This window comes from Mobula hypostoma, chromosome 16, assembly GCF_963921235.1.
Source record: "Mobula hypostoma chromosome 16, sMobHyp1.1, whole genome shotgun sequence".
In the NCBI taxonomy this organism is placed as follows: domain Eukaryota; kingdom Metazoa; phylum Chordata; class Chondrichthyes; order Myliobatiformes; family Myliobatidae; genus Mobula; species Mobula hypostoma.
Genome location: NC_086112.1, coordinates 62,582,841 through 62,600,565, shown reverse-complemented (window position 1 = coordinate 62,600,565; position 17,725 = coordinate 62,582,841). Strand labels below are relative to the sequence as shown.

At 42.7% G+C, this 17,725-nt stretch overlaps 1 protein-coding gene across 1 annotated transcript in view; it reads right to left on the bottom strand.

Moving 5' to 3' along the window:
- Window positions 1-4,029: 4,029 nt before the first annotated feature.
- The window catches only part of LOC134357429 (uncharacterized), a 65,950-nt gene continuing 52,254 nt past the window's right edge, over window positions 4,030-17,725 (bottom strand). The window contains exons 3-4 of the mRNA XM_063069003.1: window positions 9,511-9,640; window positions 4,030-4,517 (exon numbers count right to left, since the gene is read on the bottom strand). Of these exons, the coding sequence (XP_062925073.1) occupies window positions 4,152-4,517; window positions 9,511-9,640 (496 nt within the window). The 3' untranslated portion in view covers window positions 4,030-4,151. The remainder of the gene's footprint in view (window positions 4,518-9,510; window positions 9,641-17,725) is intronic.

The following is a 17,725-nucleotide window of genomic DNA, read 5'->3' as shown; positions in this document are numbered from 1 at the left end:
GCTGTTAACATCCGTTCAAGTTAATCGATTCGGTTACTGTTCCATGTTAATTTGAGTAGAAGTTAATATATGTCGTTGTTTCTTTTATAAAAAATTGACTCAAATTTATCTCTATTGCTGCAGATTCATAACACATGTAAAACCCATTGATAAATAACATCAGTAAATAATCAGCTTATAAGTAAGGAGAGACTTTTTTGTGTCCGTTGTTGCACTAGTGCAGTGAAATGACTTAGAAGATTATAGTTCTTCAGTATTAACCTTATCAGAATTGTCCATAGGCCTAGAATCCTCCTCTTCAAAAATCACCACATTGCACCATCTTCAGAAGGAAAATGTCCCTCCAATTTCCTACTACACCGGTAAAGTTTGTTCACTCCCATAAGTCAGTTGGTGGCGCATAAGGGGAAGTTGGAGGAGGTAATTCAGGAAGGAGAGGACTCAACCAAATAAACACAGTCCTACTGTGCACTGCTATACTGGATTGAGAGACCGCTAATGAGATTGCTGACAGGGCTGCCCAATCACTGCCCACCAATGCAAGTACTAACATTGCACGTTGTGTGAAGTTAACAAAAAATGTCTTTTAAAAAAATTATGATCTCTCGCGTAGCCCTCGGGTTGCCCGGAACCCCAGTTGAGAAACCCTGCTCTAATGTACGAGGGGTGATTGATAAGTTCGTGGCCTAAGGTAGAAGGAATCAATTTTAGAAAACCTAGCACATTTATTTTTCAACATAAGTTCCCTCCTACATTTACACACTTAGTTCAGTGGTCATGGAGCATACGGACCTTGGACCTCCAGAAAGTGTCCACAGCAGGGGTCATTGATAAGTTCATGGCCTAAGGTAGAAGGAGATGAGTTATACAGCTCTCGTTACATGCACGTGCAGTTCAACTCTTTGAGTGATTATGCAGAAAGTTTGAAGTTAATAACTCATCTCCTTCTACCTTAGGCTACGATCCTATCAAACACCCCTCCTACATGCCTCTACCACCATACCAGGCAGTACATTCCAGGCATCCATGACTCTCGGAGTGAAAACCAACCCTTTGAATCTATCTCTTTTCACCTTCATTGCATGCCCTCTGGTATTAGATATTTTAACCTTGAAAAACAGATACTCTCTGAATACTCTTATCTTACACCTCTCATAAACTTATAAACCACTATCAGATCTCCCCTCAGCCTTAGCCACTCCAATGAGTTTATAGATAGTGTTTCAGCTATGCTTCGCCACACAGTCATACGTGTGGAGAGAGTAGAGCAGTGGTCTAAGCATGCATCCTTGAGGTAGGTCTGTGTTGACAGTCAGCATGCAGATGTTATATACAAACAAGAGAAAATCTGCAGATATTGAAAGTCAAAGCAACACACACAAGATGCTGGAGGAACTCAGCAGGCCAAGCAGCATCTATGTGTAAGGGGGTTTCGTCTTTTATGTTATTGTCTAGCCTAACTAAAAAGGCTTCTTTGTTATGTTATACTTAGGAATGCTTCTTTGTTATGTTAAACGCTGAGAAAGTCCTTCCCGCTAGCAGTTTGTTTTGTATTATCTATTGATATGAGGACGAATGAACCAATTGGGATAGTTGTTATGGTTTTGGTGTATTTGAAGATACTGTATGTGCGGGGTTTTGGGGCAGAAGGTGGGAGAGAGAGACAGAGAATGGACCAGGTGCTGTGAGTCCGCTAACGGGGTCGGACCCCGAGCTGGGTGTTTGGCGAGGAGGGGAGACAGAGACGGACTCGTGTGGAGCGTCTGGTCGACCACCGTTGTTGGTCCCAGGCCGCCGGTCGAGGTGGTCCGAGGGGTCGCAGGGTGAAGAAGAAGGGTCTTGAGCTCCAACTTTTTTGTGCACGAAGAGATTGAACTTTGATAAGTGTGGCGCCATTTATTTTCCTTTTATATTTTATTCACTATTAATTATATAGTTCCAGTAATACCTACAAACTGTAAATCATTTAATTGTATCTGGTGTATTGTCTGTTATTTGGGCGGGGTGGGGTACATCACACAGCATCCACATAAACTATTACCCAGTTTGGCGGGGCCGAGGGCTGTTTCCCAAGACGACAGCGAGCCGAGTGACCCTGAGGCTGGCCGGAGGGGCTATATATGGAAAAGAGTGAACAGTTGGCATTTCGAGCCAAGACCCTTCATCAGGACTGGAAAAAAGATAAAAGTCAGAGTAAGAAGGTGGGGGAGGGGAGGAAGAAGTACTAGGTGGTAAGTGATCGGTGAAACTGGGAAAGAGGGAGGGGTGAAGTAAAGAGTTGGGAAGTTGATTGATGAAAGAGATAAAGGGCTGGAGAAGGGGGTATCTGATAAGAGAGGACAGAAGGCCATGGAAGAAAGGAAAGGGAGAGGAGCATTGGAGGGAGGTGATGTGCAGATAAGGAGGTAAAGTGAGAGAGGGAAACAGGAATGGGGCATGGTGAAGAACGTGTAGCAATTACTGAAATTTTGAGAAATCAATGATCATGCCATCAGGTTGGAAGATACCCATGCGGAATATAAGATGTTGCAGTGTGGCCTCATCATGGCAGTAGAGGAGGCCATGGAATGACATGTTGGAATGGGAATGCGAAGTAGAATTGAAATGAGTGGGCACCAGGAGATTCTGTCTCTTCCTGCGGATGGAGCAAAGGTACTCGGTGAAATGGTCTCCTGATCTATGTTGGACGTCACAGAGAGAGCGCCGGACAGGTTGTCTCAGCCGGAAGGACTGTTTGGGGCCCTGAATGGTAGTGAGAGAGGAGGTGTAGGGGCAGGTGGAGCACTTGTTCCACTTGCAAGGATAAGTGCCAAGAGGGAGATCAGTGGGGAGGGATGAATGGACAAAGGAGTCATGTGGGGAGTGATCTCTGTGGAAAGTGGAGAAGGGAAAGATGTGATTGGAGATGGTGGAAGTTACAGAGAAACTTCTGTAATTGTGCAATTGTACAGATGTTATTGCTGATCCGCACTGACTGTGCCCTCTCTACACTTACACAAATTGGTCAGTAAATATTCAGAGGAAATGGGCACTTTATTTCGAGAAGATATAAAGTCATTAGGAGAGTTTCTCAACAAAGTTAAAAGATACACTGGTGATTTGCCCTTGAGAAAAATTATATTCAGAAATACGAATTAAGATTAACGTGGATTAGCTGTGCATGCTGGATGGAGTCTGGGTAACCAATCCAAAGCTGATGGGATAAAACATCAAGATCTGACATATACAACAAATATCTGAACATGTGTTTGGTTTATCTATGCTAGCAAAGGGTTTTAATTTAATTGTATTGAAATTTTTAACTTAATTAATTCCAATGCTAAAAATGCTGGATGGTTTCAGTTTGGTTTCCTAAGTCGTGAAAACTAGAGAACAGTGACAAAAGTTGTCCGAGCTGAGTGAGTTGAGCTCAGTTTCAAAAGGCAGTAAACTCAAATTCCACTCTAATCTGGAAACCATTCATAAAGAATGCCTGTACTTGGACATCATGTCCTGCCTGGGTATTGGATGCTCCTGTGAGGTTGAATTGTCGGCTGACATGAAACGTATGATAACTGGGTGAGCTTTCATGGCAAAGTGTGGGGCGAAACCTGAGGCAAAGGAACCTGGAGTGAACAACCCGTCCTTTCAGGGGAGAATCAGCTAATAGATATTGCAACAAGCACAGGTCATGTAATTGTATAGTTTTTGAACATCTGTTAACTAAGATTAAAGGAAAAAGGATGTGGTGGGAATGGAATGCTTTATTCTGAAACTGCAGGTGGGTGAGCAAGTCAGATCAAATCACTGAAGTAACAGATCATTTGACTAACAGCTTAAATTCATCTGCTTTCAGGTAATGGAGGTGTTGCTATTGTTTGAATTCAGTATTTTAGAATTAAATCTAACTCTAATTCAGAGTATATCCGAAAATGCAATTATTACATTTACTAGTAATCTTGGTCAACACCAGGCACCAACATATTAGATTAGGTTAGATTATGAAGACACACAGTCCTCTTTAATTGTCATTTAGTAATGCATGCATTAAGAAATGATACAATGTTTTTCCAGAATGATATCACAGAAACACATGAGAAACCGACTTAAAAACTGACAAAAACCACATAATTATAACATATAGTTACAACAGTGCAAAACAATACCCTAATTTAATAAGAACAGACCATGGGCAAGGTAAAAGTCTCAAAGTCTCTTGAAAGTCCCATCATCTCGCGCAGACGGTGAACCTCCAGCGCCGCAAACTTGCCGATGCAGCATCCGACCACAGTCCAACTCTGAGTCCGTCCGAAAACTCCGAGCCTCCGACCAGCTCTCCGACACTGAGCACCATCTCCGCCGAGCGCTTCGGTCCCGGCCCCAGCAACAGGCAATAGGCAAAGCTGAGGATTTGGGGCCTTCCCCTCCGGAGATTCCGAGTGGCAGTGGCAGCGAAGCGGGCATTTCAGAAGTTTCTCCAGGTGTTCCTCCGTGCTTCTCACGGCTGTCTCCATCAAATCAGGATTCTGCACGGCTCCCTAGTTAAGACATATCGATATCAATTCAGAACGGACACGTGCGCTGCGTCGCGCCATCTTTTCCTCTCTCCTAGTGCAGTAGTTTAACTTCCATAACTGTACGCACATTACATCAGGTATTCAATACTGTCCCTGCATTCTGTACTGAAGCAGGAAGCTATGGTAAACTTGTTTAACCCACTGTGTGAGATAACAAATTCAAACAAGAGAGAGAAAAAATAAGGGTAAGTGTAAACTTCTGCTCCATCAAAGTTCATGTAAGTTAATATTCCCACGCAGAAACCAAACTATTTCTATTCAGTCCAAAAGCAAACTAACATCGATGTTAGAAATCCATAATCAGACAGGAAGAGAGAAGGTGGAAGGGCATTAATACCAGAACAACACACACAAAATGCTGGAGGAACCCAGCAAGTCAGGCAGCATCTATGAAAATGAATAAACAGTTGACGTTTCAGGCCGACACCCTTCCTCAGGACTGGAAAGGATGGTGGAAGATGCCAGAATAAAACCAGTTGGGTGTTGGAGAGGGGAAGGAAGATGTCTAGAAGGCAGTGGGTGAAGCCAGTTGGGTTGGAAAGATAAAGGGCTGGAGAGGAAAGGAATCTGATAGGAAAGGAGACTGGACCAAAGAAGAAAGTGAAGGAGACGGGACCCTGGGCAGGTGATAGGCATGTGAGAAGAGATAAGAGGCAAGAATGGGGAATAGAGAAGAGGGGCGGGGGAGGGAAGGAATATTCGATATTCATGCCTTTAGGTAGGAGGCTTCCCAGACGGAATATAAGGTGTTGCTCTCCATCCTGAGGGTGCTGTCATTGTGGCACAAGAGGAGGCTATGGACTGACATGTTGGAACAGGAATGGGAATCGGAATTAAAATACTTGGCCAAAGCAAATTTCTGCTTTGGTGGATGGAGAGGAGATGCTCAACAAAGCGTTCCCCAATTTAAGACGGGTCTCACCAATGTAAAAGAGACAGCTTCAGGGGCACCGGATGCAATAGACGACCCCTGCAGATTCGCAGGTGAAGTGTTGCCTCACCTGGAAGGACTGTTTGGGGCCCTGAGTGGAGGTGAGGGCGAAGGTGTGGGAGGAGGTGTATGGGCAGGTGTAGCACTTTGGCCACTTGCAGGGATAAGTGCCGGGAGGAAGATTACTGGAGAGGGACGAATTCAAGATTCAAAGTGTAATTATTGTTGAAGTATGTATAGAGAATACAACTGTGAGATTTGTCCTCCTGCAGGCAGCTACAAAACAAAGGAACAACATGGAACCTACTCAAGAAAAATTGACAGCGGAATCACAGAGGGAGTGATCCCTGTGGATAGCGGGGTGGTAGGGGTAATAGGATCCTTTTGGAGATGGCGAAAATTGTAGAGAATGATGCTTTGGATACAGAGGCTTAGGTGGTGGTAGGTAAGAACATTAACACCACTATTTGTGATTGAAATATAGCACAAAATAGACCCTTTGAACCCTGCCACTCAGCAATCCCAGCCTAATCACAAGTCAATGTACAATGACCAATTAACCTACCAACTGGTATGTCTTTGGATTGTGGGAGGAAACCAGAGCACCCGGAGGAAATCCATGCAGTCACTGGGAGAACATACAAACTCCTTACAAGCAGCAGTGGGAATTGAATCTGGGTCGCTGGTATTGTAAAGCGTTGTGCTAACCACCACACTACCATGCTTCCCCCCCACAGGTTGTGAATAACGATGATCAAAAACATAACAAAAATAGCTTCTACTCTTTTAAACTTCCTTCTTTAGTTTCTTTGACTAAAAGTTGCTCTGTGACACTGAACATGGATTTCTATGTCTGTACTTTTTCTTTCTTGTCATACTTTGAGTAATATCCAGGGTTCCACTCTTCATCCTTTGCTTTACATGCGAGGAGATATTCTGCTTGTGTTTCCAGTGGGGAACACTTGTCAGGAAATCTATGCTCCAATAATCCATGCATAATTATCCTTCCTCATTAGATATTCTGCATTTAATCCATGGAACCTGTTCAAGGCTGATTAACGGAGAACACCAAGAACTGAACCAATTTCTCATTGCATTAAAGTTCACTAGTTACTTTCACCCCATGACTGAGGATTACAGGCAAATTATCCAGCCTAAGAAGATCAAAGCAAATAATATTTACAACATTGGCCAGGGCAACATCATCACAGTTCCTTCCCGTGGAAAGTGGAAAAAAGAAAGATTCACTCAACTAGTTCCAAATGACTGCCATACATGGATTGAGTAGACCAGGTCAGTACTCTCCAGAGTTTAGGAGAATGAGAGGAGCTCTTATTGAAATATATAACATTTTGTCAGGACTTGACAGGCTTCGTGTTCTGAAGGAAGTAGCTGTGGAGATTGCGGAGGCATTAGCGATGATCTTTCAAAAGTCGATAGATTCTGGCATGGTTCCGGAGGACTGGAAGATTGCAAATGTCACTCCGCTATTTAAGAAGGGGGCAAGGAAGCAAAAAGGAAATTATAGACCTGTTAGCTTGACATCGATGGTTGGGAAGTTGTTGGAGTCGATTGTCAAGGATGAGGTTACAGAGTACCTGGAACATATGACAAGATAGGCAGAACTCAGCATGGATTCCTTAAAGGAAAATCCTGCCTGACAAACCTATTACAATTTTTTGAGGAAATTACCAGTAGGCTAGACAAGGGAGATGCAGTGGATGTTGTATATTTGGATTTTCAGAAAGCCTTTGACAAGGTGCCGCACATGAGGCTACTTAACAAGATAAGAGCCCATGGAATTACAGGAAAGTTACATACGTGGATAGAGTGTTTGCTGATTGGCAGGAAACAGAGAGTGGGAATAAAGGGATCCTATTCTGGTTAGCTGCTGGTTACCAGTGGTGTTCCACAGGGGTCCATGTTGGGACCACTACTTTTTACACTGTACATCAACGATTTGGATTATGGAATAGATGGCTTTGTGGCTAAGTTTGCTGATGATACCAAGATAGGTGGAGGGGCCGGCAGTGCTGAGGAAACGGAGAGTCTGCAGAAAGACTTGGATAGATTGGAAGAATGGGCAAAGAAGTGGCAAATGAAATACAATGTTGGAAAGTGTATGGTTATGCACTTTGGCAGAAGAAATAAACGGGCAGACTATTATTTAAATGGGGAAAGAATTCAAAGTTCTGAGATGCAACGGGACTTGGGAGTCCTCCTACAGGATACCCTTAAGGTTAACCTCCAGATTGAGTCAGTAGTGAAGAAAGCGAATGCAATGTTGGCATTCATTTCGAGAGGAATAAGAGTATAGGAGCAGGGATGTGATGTTCAGACTCTATAAGGCGCTGGTGAGACCTCACTTGGAGTATTGTGGGCAGTTTTGGTCTCCTTATTTAAGAAAGGATGTGTTGACATTGGAGAGGGTACAGAGAAGATTCACTGGAATGATTCCGGAAGTGAGATGGTTAACATATGAGGAACATTTGTCTGCTCTTGGACTGTATTCCTTGGAGTTTAGAAGAATGAGGGGAAACCTCATAGAAACATTTTGAATGTTGAAAGGCATGGACAGAGTGGATGTGGCAAAGTTGTTTCTCATGATGGGGAAGTCTAGTACGAGAGGGCATGACTTAAGGATTGAAGGGCGCCCATTCAGGACAGAAATGCGAAGAAATTTTTTTTAGCCAGAGGATGGTGAATCTATGGAATTTGTTGCCACGGGCAGCAGTGGAGGCCAAGTCATCGGGTGTACTTAAGGCAGAGATTGATAGGTATCTGAGTAGCCAGGGCATCAAAGGTTATGGTGAGAAGGCGGGGCAGTGGGACTAAATGGGAGAATGGATCAGCTCATGATAAAATGGCGGAGCAGACTCGATGGGCCGAATGGCCAACTTCTGCTCCTTTGTCTTATGGTCTTATAGATGCAGGGGTCACATTGTCAGGATAAAGGGTTGGTCATTTAGGACTGAGATGAAGCATAATTTCTTCTCTTAAAACAAAGTGAATTGTGGGAATTCTTTACTTTGAGGATGATAGTAGCTCAGTTGCTCAGTTCATTCAGAACTGACATTGACAGGTTTTTGAATATTTAAGGGATGTAAGGACAGTGAAGGTAAATGGTACTGAGGTAGAGGGTCAGTCACAATGGCTCAGGTGTCCTGCTGCGAATCATAATCCTGACATTCCACTTGCTTCCAAATGACATCCCCAGAAACCACCATACTGCAAATCAAACACCAGTGTTCCATCCACATCTTTCACCGTGAAACCACAGTGTGGTTCAGAACACAATTGTGATAACCTGAGCTCTTCAGTATGAGTAACTAAATGTCCACCAGATGCATATCATCTTGGTTATATTTAATAAAAGAAAGGGTTAATGCTTATCACCATGCTTTTTTTTGACTCATGTTCATAACACGATTTATTTGCCTCACTCTTTGTTCAGTTCAGTCCTAATTTGGGAGCTTAAGCAGATAATCAACACTAATACATGTGCACAGTTTTGAGGAATGGTTCAAATAAACTGAGACTCCATCCATCCTTTCATGTGGATCTTAAATATTTCATGGTGTAATTCAAAGAAGAGTAGAAGGGATTTCCCAGTGTCCTGGCCAATATTTATCTCTCGGAACACCTACAACACATTATCTGAACTTCAGTCACTTATGTCACCCTTGCCCTTGGGCATTTGTTGTGTGTAAATTGGCTATCACATCTCATTGTAATAGTGCGATCACTTGGGTTGAGTACAATGTTCTTCTAAGGGGCTGTCAGGTAGTGTAGAAATCAATCTGGGATCCAAATTTTCTGGTGCAGTGTTGGCAAGAGTAAGCAGGTGCTAGGGTCAGTGGCTGGGTCACATCTCATACACAACATTGTCTCTCACAAGCACTTAATTGGCCATAGAGCAATTTGGAGAACTCAGGAAAGGAATGCAATTCTTAAAGACTCTTTTACAGTAATAACATAACAAAATAGGTAGACACTACTTTTAAAAACTTCATGCCAACAAACCACTTTCACATCTACACCCTTTGGTATGGGTGGTTGCATTTGCTTGTCCTGCCATGTGCAACCATACACGTTGCATCTCATTTTCCACAGGAGGCTGGACTTCTGCTTCACTAAGTCTTTGTTGCATCTCCTGCAGAGAGAGAATAAAAAGTTTCAACATGTCCTGCACAATTAAAGGAATTGTTCATCATATCTCATTGAGATATTTTGCAATCTGATATTTGTGTGAACATCATTAGAGATGTTAGAGCAAAGCAATTTTGGCAGGATATAAGTGCTCCTCCCCCTTGGCAAGGAGCAGTCTTTTAAGAACCGATGACTAGGCAGAATTCCCACCCTCCCTGACCATTTTCTAATGGTGGCATCTTTAGTTTGGTTCCTTCTGTTTGTTTATCCTGTTTAGGATGAAGCATAAGATGAGCCTTGTGGAATATACTATGGCAATGCCTTCTCACCTCATAGTTAGAGCATGCCCCTGAGGCAAATAAACAAATAATCCCAAGGAATCAGAGTAACTTCTGTGTTTGTAAATCCAAAATGTAAAAACTAATTTAAAGCAAAACACAGAGCTGGGAGATAGCTCGTGTATGTTCGTTTTTCTACTTTAAGAGTATCTGATGTGGTAGTGTGATGACGTATGCCATTCACATATTATTACATATAACCCATAATAAATTATTTAAACCAACAAAGAACTGCTTCATCAAACAATATATTTACAATATGACTCAAATATTATTACTGAAATATTAAATTCACAACACACCCCCGCTTATCTATAAACTGTCAATATAGAATGAATCTCAACTTATACATACATATATACAGTATACAATATATACACAACATCTATAGCAAAGTAAATTTTAAACTGCCCCATTTAGGCCTAAAGATTTAATCGTCGTGGAGGCTTTCTTCCTCTTGTTGGATAACACGTCTTTTGACGAAGTGGATCACTCTGCTTGACTGTTGCGACTTGTGGCTGTGAAACAATCCCTGGTTCTTGGGCCTCCTCCCTGGTGGTTGTAGGCATTGACTCTGGGACTGCAGGAAGTGGTTAGAATATAGAACATAGAACATAGAAAACCTACAGCACAATATAAGCCCTTCAGCCAACAAAGCTGTTCCAAACATGTCCTTACTGGCTTAGAAATTACCTAGGGTTACCCATAGCCCTCTATTTTTCTGACCTCCAATGTATCTGTCCAGAAGCCTCTTAAAAGACCATCTCGTATCCGCCTCCACCACTGTTGCCGGCAGCCCATTCCACGCACTCACCATTCTCTGTGTAAAAAACTCACTCCTGACATTTCCTCTGTACCTACTTCCAAGCACCTTAAAACTATGCCCTCTCGTGCTAGCCATTTTAGCCCTGGGAAAAAGCCTCTGACTATCCACACGATCAATGCCTCTCATCACCTTATACACCTCTATCATATCACCTCTCATTCTCCGTCGCTCCAAGGAAAAAAGGCCAAGTTCACTCAACCTATTCTCATAAGGCACGCTCCCCAATACAGACAACATCCTTGTAAATCTCCTCTGCACCCTTTCTATGGTTTCCACATCCTTCCTATAGTGAAATGACCAGAACTGAGCACAATACCCCAAGTGGGGTCTGACCAGGGTCCAATAGAGCTGCAATATCACCTCTTGGCTCCTGCGCAACAACTTTGAGTGTCCTGTGGACTCGGACCCCAAGATCCCTCTGATCTTCCACACTGCCAAGAGTCTTACCATTAATACTATATTCTGTCATCATATTTGACCTACCAAAATGAACCACCTCACACTTATCTGGGTTGAACTCTATCTGCCACTTCTCAGCCCAGTTTTGCATCCTATCATTGTCCCACTGTAAACTCTGACAGCCCTCCACATGATCCACAATACCTCCAACCTTTGTGTCATCAGCAAATTTACTAACCCATCCCTCCACTTCCTCATCCAGGTTATTTATAAAAATCATGAACAGTAGGGGTCCCAGAACAGATCCCTGAGCCACATCACTTAGGACTGACCTCCATACAGAATGTGACCCATCTACAACCACTCTTTGCCCTCTGTGGTCAAGCCATTTCTGGATCCACAAAGCAATGTCTGCTTGGATCCCATGTCTCCTAACTTTCTCAATAAGCCTTTCATGGGGTACCTTATCAAATGCCTTGCTGAAATCCATATACACTACATCTACTGCTCTTCCTTCATCAATGTGTTTAGCCACATCCCCAAAAAATTCAATCAGGCTCATAAGGCATGACCTGCCTTTCACAAAGACATGCTGGCTATTCCTAATCATATTATGCCTCTCCAAATGTTCATAAATCCTGCCTCTCAGGATCTTCTCCATCAACTTACCAACCACTTAAGTAGGACTCACTGGTCTATAACTTCCTGGGATATCTCTACTCCCTTTCTTGAATAAGTGAACAACATCCGCAACCCTCCAATCCTCCAGAACCTCTCCCGTCCACATTGATGATGCAAAGATCATTGCCAGAGGCTTAGCAATCTCCTCCCTCACCTCTCACAGTAGCCTGGGGTACATCTCATCCGGTCCCGGTAACATCCAATTTGATGCTTTCCAAAAGCTCCAGTGCATCCTCTTTCTTAATATCTACATGCTCAAGCTTTTCAGTCCACTGTAAGTCATCCCTACAATCACCAAGATCCTCTTCTGTAGTGAATACTGAAGCAAAGTACTCATTAAGTACATCTGCTATCTCCTCCGGTTCCATACACACTTTTCCACCGTCACACTTGATTGGTCCTAATCTCTCATGTCTTATCCTTTTGCTCTTCACATACTTGTAGAATGTCTAGTGGTTTTCCTTAATCCTGTCCGCCAAGGCCTTCTCATGGCTCCTTCTGACTCTCCTAATTTCCTTCTTAAGCTCCTTCCTGTTAGCCATATAATCTTCTAGATCTCTAACATTACTGAGTTTTTTTGAATCTTTTGTAAGCTCTTCTTCTTGACTAGATTTACAACAGCATTTGTACAGCATGGTTCCTATACTCTACCATCCTTTCCCTGTCTCATTGCAATGTACCTATGCAGAACTCCACGCAAATATCCCCTGAACATTTGCCACATTTCTTCTGTACATTTTCCTGAGAACACCTATTCCCAATTTATGCTTTCAAGTTCTTGCCTGATAGCCTCATATTTCCCCTTACTCCAGTTAAACACTTTCCTAACTTGTCTATTCCTATCCCTCTCCAAAGCTATGGTAAAGGAGATAGAATTGTGATCACTATCTCCAAAATGCTCTCCCACTGAGAGATCTGACACCTGACCAGGTTCATTTCCCAATACTAGATCAAATACAGCCTCTCCTTTTGTGGGCTTATCTACATATTGTGTCAGGAAACCTTCCTGAACACACTTAACAAACTTCACCTCTCCCTCTAGGGACATGCCAATCGATATTTGGGAAATTAAGATCTCCCACCACAACAACCCTGTTATTGTTACACCTTTGCAGAATCTGTATTCCTATCTGTTCCTCGATGTCCCTGTTACTATTGGGTGGTCTACAAAAATCACCCAGTGGAGTTATTGACCCTTTCCTGTTCCTAACTTCCACCCACAGAGATTCTGTAGACAATCCTTCCATGTCTTCCTCCTTTTCTGCAGCCGTGACACTGTCTCTGATCAACAGTGCCACGCGCCCACCTTTTTTGCCTCCCTCCCTGTCCCTTCTGAAACAACTAAAGCCTGGCACTTGAAGTAACCATTCCTGACCCTGCACCATCCAAGTCTCCGACAGCTCTACCCACTTCTCTAACAATTCACTCTGTTCTCCTCAACTGATTGATGTGGTGATTCCAGATGACAACAGACACAATCTCCACTGTATAGGAGAGTGGTCCAGTTCTGTCCTTAATCTTTCCAAGTACCCACTTTCGATCACCTCTGCAGTCCCTCACGAGGACTGCTTGTTCAGGTGTGAAACATTGAACCTCCTTGTTTGAGGACCTCTCGATTTGCCTCAGCTGTTTGTACTGAGATTGGGTTTGAGGAGATCCAAGCGTGAACACAAGGGATGACACAGGAACAGCATAGCTGGTGAGTAGTTTGTTGTGGAGCGTACAACATTGCAATTTGCAAGGAGGAAATTGGTGAGCTTCTGGTTCAGTGTCAGTGTTGTGTGTTCTGCTGACATTGTTCACAGAGCATTCTTTAGACTCTGGACAAACCTTTCTGATAAGTGGAACAGCAGAGTGGTAGAGTGCAGACGTAATACATTTTATTCCATCCACTTTCAGGAATAGCTGAAACTGTTCTGCCACAAACTGTGGCCCGTTGTCACTGACTAAGTGTTCTGGAACACCAGTACCTGAGAAGAGGTTTCTCAGCACATCAGCAGTGTGCAAGGCTGCAGTGGAGGCTATTGGCCACCTTGTAGCTGCATCCACTACTACCAAGAAACTTGTGCCTATGAATGGTCTGGCAAAATCCATATGAATCCTCCGCCAGGGCAATGCAGGCCAATCGCAGGGATGGAGAGGCACTGCTCTTGGCAACCTCTAGAGATGTTGGCATCCCAAACAGTGCATGGTGAGCTGCTCGATCTGCTGATCTGTCCCGGGCCACCAGACAAATACTCAAACCAACATTTTCGTGTTAACCATGCCTAGATGACAAGCCTGTAGCTCCTGCAACACTTTAGCTCCCAGCTTAGATGGTACAACAGTTCTCAATCCCCACATCAGGCAACCTCCGTCAATAACAAGTTCATCTTGGCGCTGGTAAAAAAAAAAGGGGTATCTGGGATTTCTGCTGCACATTCCAGCCACTTTGGGTTACCATGTAGACCTGAGACAGTGTGGGGTCTTTTCTGGTTTCCCTTTGGATCAACTCTGCCATAATAGGGCAGAATTCTGATTTGATTAGTGAGAATACATCAAAACCATTGTCCCCTTATGTAAATTTTTCAGGTCTTTCCTTTTCCAAGGATAGACGGGACGAACAATCAGCAGTTCCATAAAGAGTCGTCCTCTTGAATTTTATCTTCTAATTATGTCCTCCTAGAAACAGAGCCCATCTCTGTATTCGTGCTGCTGCTGTGTGGAACACCCTCTGTGGGCTAATAATGGACACTAGTGGTTAATGATCAGTAACAATGGTTAACTCTTTCTCATACAAGTACTGGTTGAAACATTTTACACCCCAAACCAGACTTGAAGCCCTCTGTAAATCTGCGCCTAATTTTTCTCTGCAGTGGTAAGGAACATGATGCAAAGGCTAAGGGGTGTTCATTCCATCACTCATAACATGTGACATTACTGCGCCAATACAAGACGAGGCATCACAAGCAAGCTTCACTGCACGATACGGGTCATAATGTGTGAGTACAATGTCTGACATTGCTATTTCCTTTTCCTTTATGAAAGCCACCTAACACTGCCTTGTCCGTTGCCATTTCTTCCCAATCTATGGTAATGAGTACAAGGGATGGAGCGCAGTAGCCAGGTTTGGCAGGAACCTGTTATAGTAATTGATGAATCCTGTGCCCTTGGGGCATCCACCACTGCTTGAGTTTTATTAGCACACTTGTGTAATCCTTGTGTGTCAAATGTGTGACTACAGTAGGTGATGCTTGGTTTAAAGAATTCACACTTGTTGTGTTGTGCTCCGAGCTGATAATTTTCTAATCTTTTTAACACTGTCTTGAGATTTCCGAGATATTCTTGTTGTCCTTAACACAGCAACACCATCCAGGTAACACTGAGCGTCTGGACAGACTTGCAGCACCTGGTCCATAGCTTTCTGTCAGAGTACAGGTGCAGATTTCACCCTAAAAATAAGCCTATTATAGCAATAAAGCCACTTGTGAGTGTTTATGGTGAGAAACTCTTTGGAATCTTATTCCATCTTTATCTGTAGTCAGGGCTCAGCTAAGTCCACTTTGGTGAAGTGTTTTCTTCCTGAAGGTTTGCAAAGATCCTGCGCAGAGGGTATTGATCTACTTTTAAAACTGGGTTGATGGTGACCTTAAAATCACCATGGATCCTGATAGACTCATTCTTTTTGGCTACTGGGACCACTGCCATAGCCCATGGACTCTACTCAACTTTAGAAAGAATTCCTTCAACCTCGATTGATCCAGCTCACTGGCTACTTTATCACGGATAGTATAAAGAACCAGATGGACTTTGTAAAACTTGGGTGTGGCATTTTCATTTAACACAATTTTACCCTTAATATGTTTGAGATTTCAAATGCCATCCCTGAACACTGCTGTGGCATCATCGAGTATCTTTCTTAGTTTGCTTTTATTTGACTCTTTCCCAGCGATGTGGCATGCAAATACTGAATGGATCTCCAATCAAATTGTATTTGTCTCAGCCAATGATGCCCCCTCAATGCTAGCCCTCCTGTTTTTACCACATACAAGCCCTATGTGGCTTGTTGGTTGTTGTATTTCACTGTTACAAATGTCATTCCCACAGGAGTTTTCTTTTCTCTGGTATACATTCTTAGTTAGATATCTCCAGGCTTCAGCTCAGTATCTATGAAATGTAGTTCAAACTCATTTTGTGGAATGACTGTAACAGCTATGCCAGTGTCCAATCCAGTCAATGGTTCAACTTAAGGGTTCAATTTAATTAATTTTCTAATCATTTCTGATGTAAGCCATTTTGCTTGTCTCTTGTTAATTGTCACATTGTAAATCCTGTGTCATCATTATCAGATTTTTCATCAACAGTGCACAAATTAGTGCTCTTTTTGAAACTGCAACTTGACTTTTTATTTTCATTTCTTCCCTGTGCAGTTGATTTATTTTTGTCTACCCAACAAGTTCTTTGTATGTGTCCTACTTTGTTGTATTTTCTGCACCTGTAAATCTGCATTGGTCTGGTGAATGTGATCTCCTGCCACATACTTCTTTGGCCAGGCCGGCTTCTGTTTAGGCGTTGCAATTTTGTTCACGATGCCCTGTCTAATCAAGAACCTATCTATCTTTGCCTTAAATGCACCTATTGACTTGGCCTCCACAGCTGCTCGTGGCAACAAATTCCACAGATTTACCGCCCTTTCATTTCTCTTTCATTTCTGACTACAACTCAGTTGTGTCTCTGTCTGCTGTTTCCATTGAAACAGCTGTTTCAACTGATTTTCCAAATGTAAGTTGTACTTCATTTAGGAGCCATTTTTGAATGCTTTCTTGTAAGATTCCACAAACTAAACAATCTCTCACTGCATCATTAAGTCCATTACAGAACTGACAAGGCTCAGACAAGTTCTTCAATTCAGCGATATATGCTGAAATAGACTTCCCTTCCTTTTGATTCGACTTATGAAACCTAAAGTGTTCTGCAATCAACTGGTTTTGGTTCTAAATGTTCCTGCATTTTCACGAAATCAGAAAAGTTAATCTTAATTGATTTGGTTGGAGTAATTAAACTTCTAAGCAAACTGTATGTCTTTAAGGCCAAATTTGGAGTATTGTGTACAGTTCTGGTCACCAAATTACAGGAAAGATGTCAACAAAATAGAGAGAGTACAGAGAAGATTTACTAGAATGTTTCCTGGGTTTCATCATCTAAGTTACAGGGAAAGGTTGAACAAGTTGGGTCTTTATTCTTTGGAACGTAGAAGGTTGAGGGGGGACTTGATAGAAGTATTTAAAATTATGAGGGGGATAGTTGACGTGGATAGGCTTTTTCCATTGAGAGTGGGGGAGATTCAAACAAGAGGACATGAGTTGAAAGTTAAAGGGCAAAAGTTTAGGGGTAACATGAGGGGGAACTTCTTTACTCAGAGAGTGGTAGCTGTGTGGAACGAGCTTCCAGCAGAAGTGGTTGAGGCAGGTTCGATGTTGTCATTTAACGTTAAATTGGATAGATATATGGACAGGAAAGGAATGGAGGGTTATGGGCTGAGTGCAGGTTGGTGGGACTAGGTGAGAGTAAGAGTTTGGCATGGACTAGAAGGGCCAAGATGGCCTGTTTCCGTGCTGTACTTGTTATATGGTTATATTATAAACCCAATGCACTCAGTAAAATTGGCACTCGCTTTTCATTGACTATTTCACTTGCTTCAAAATACTGCTCAATTCACTCAGTATACATATTTCAGTTAACTCTTGTGCAATCAAATGCAGCTATCTTTTCAGCGTAGCCAGCCATTTCTGATTGTTTTACATTTATGATATTATCACCCAGTACTCACTGTTTATGAACCCTTGAATTTTGTCAGTTTTCTACC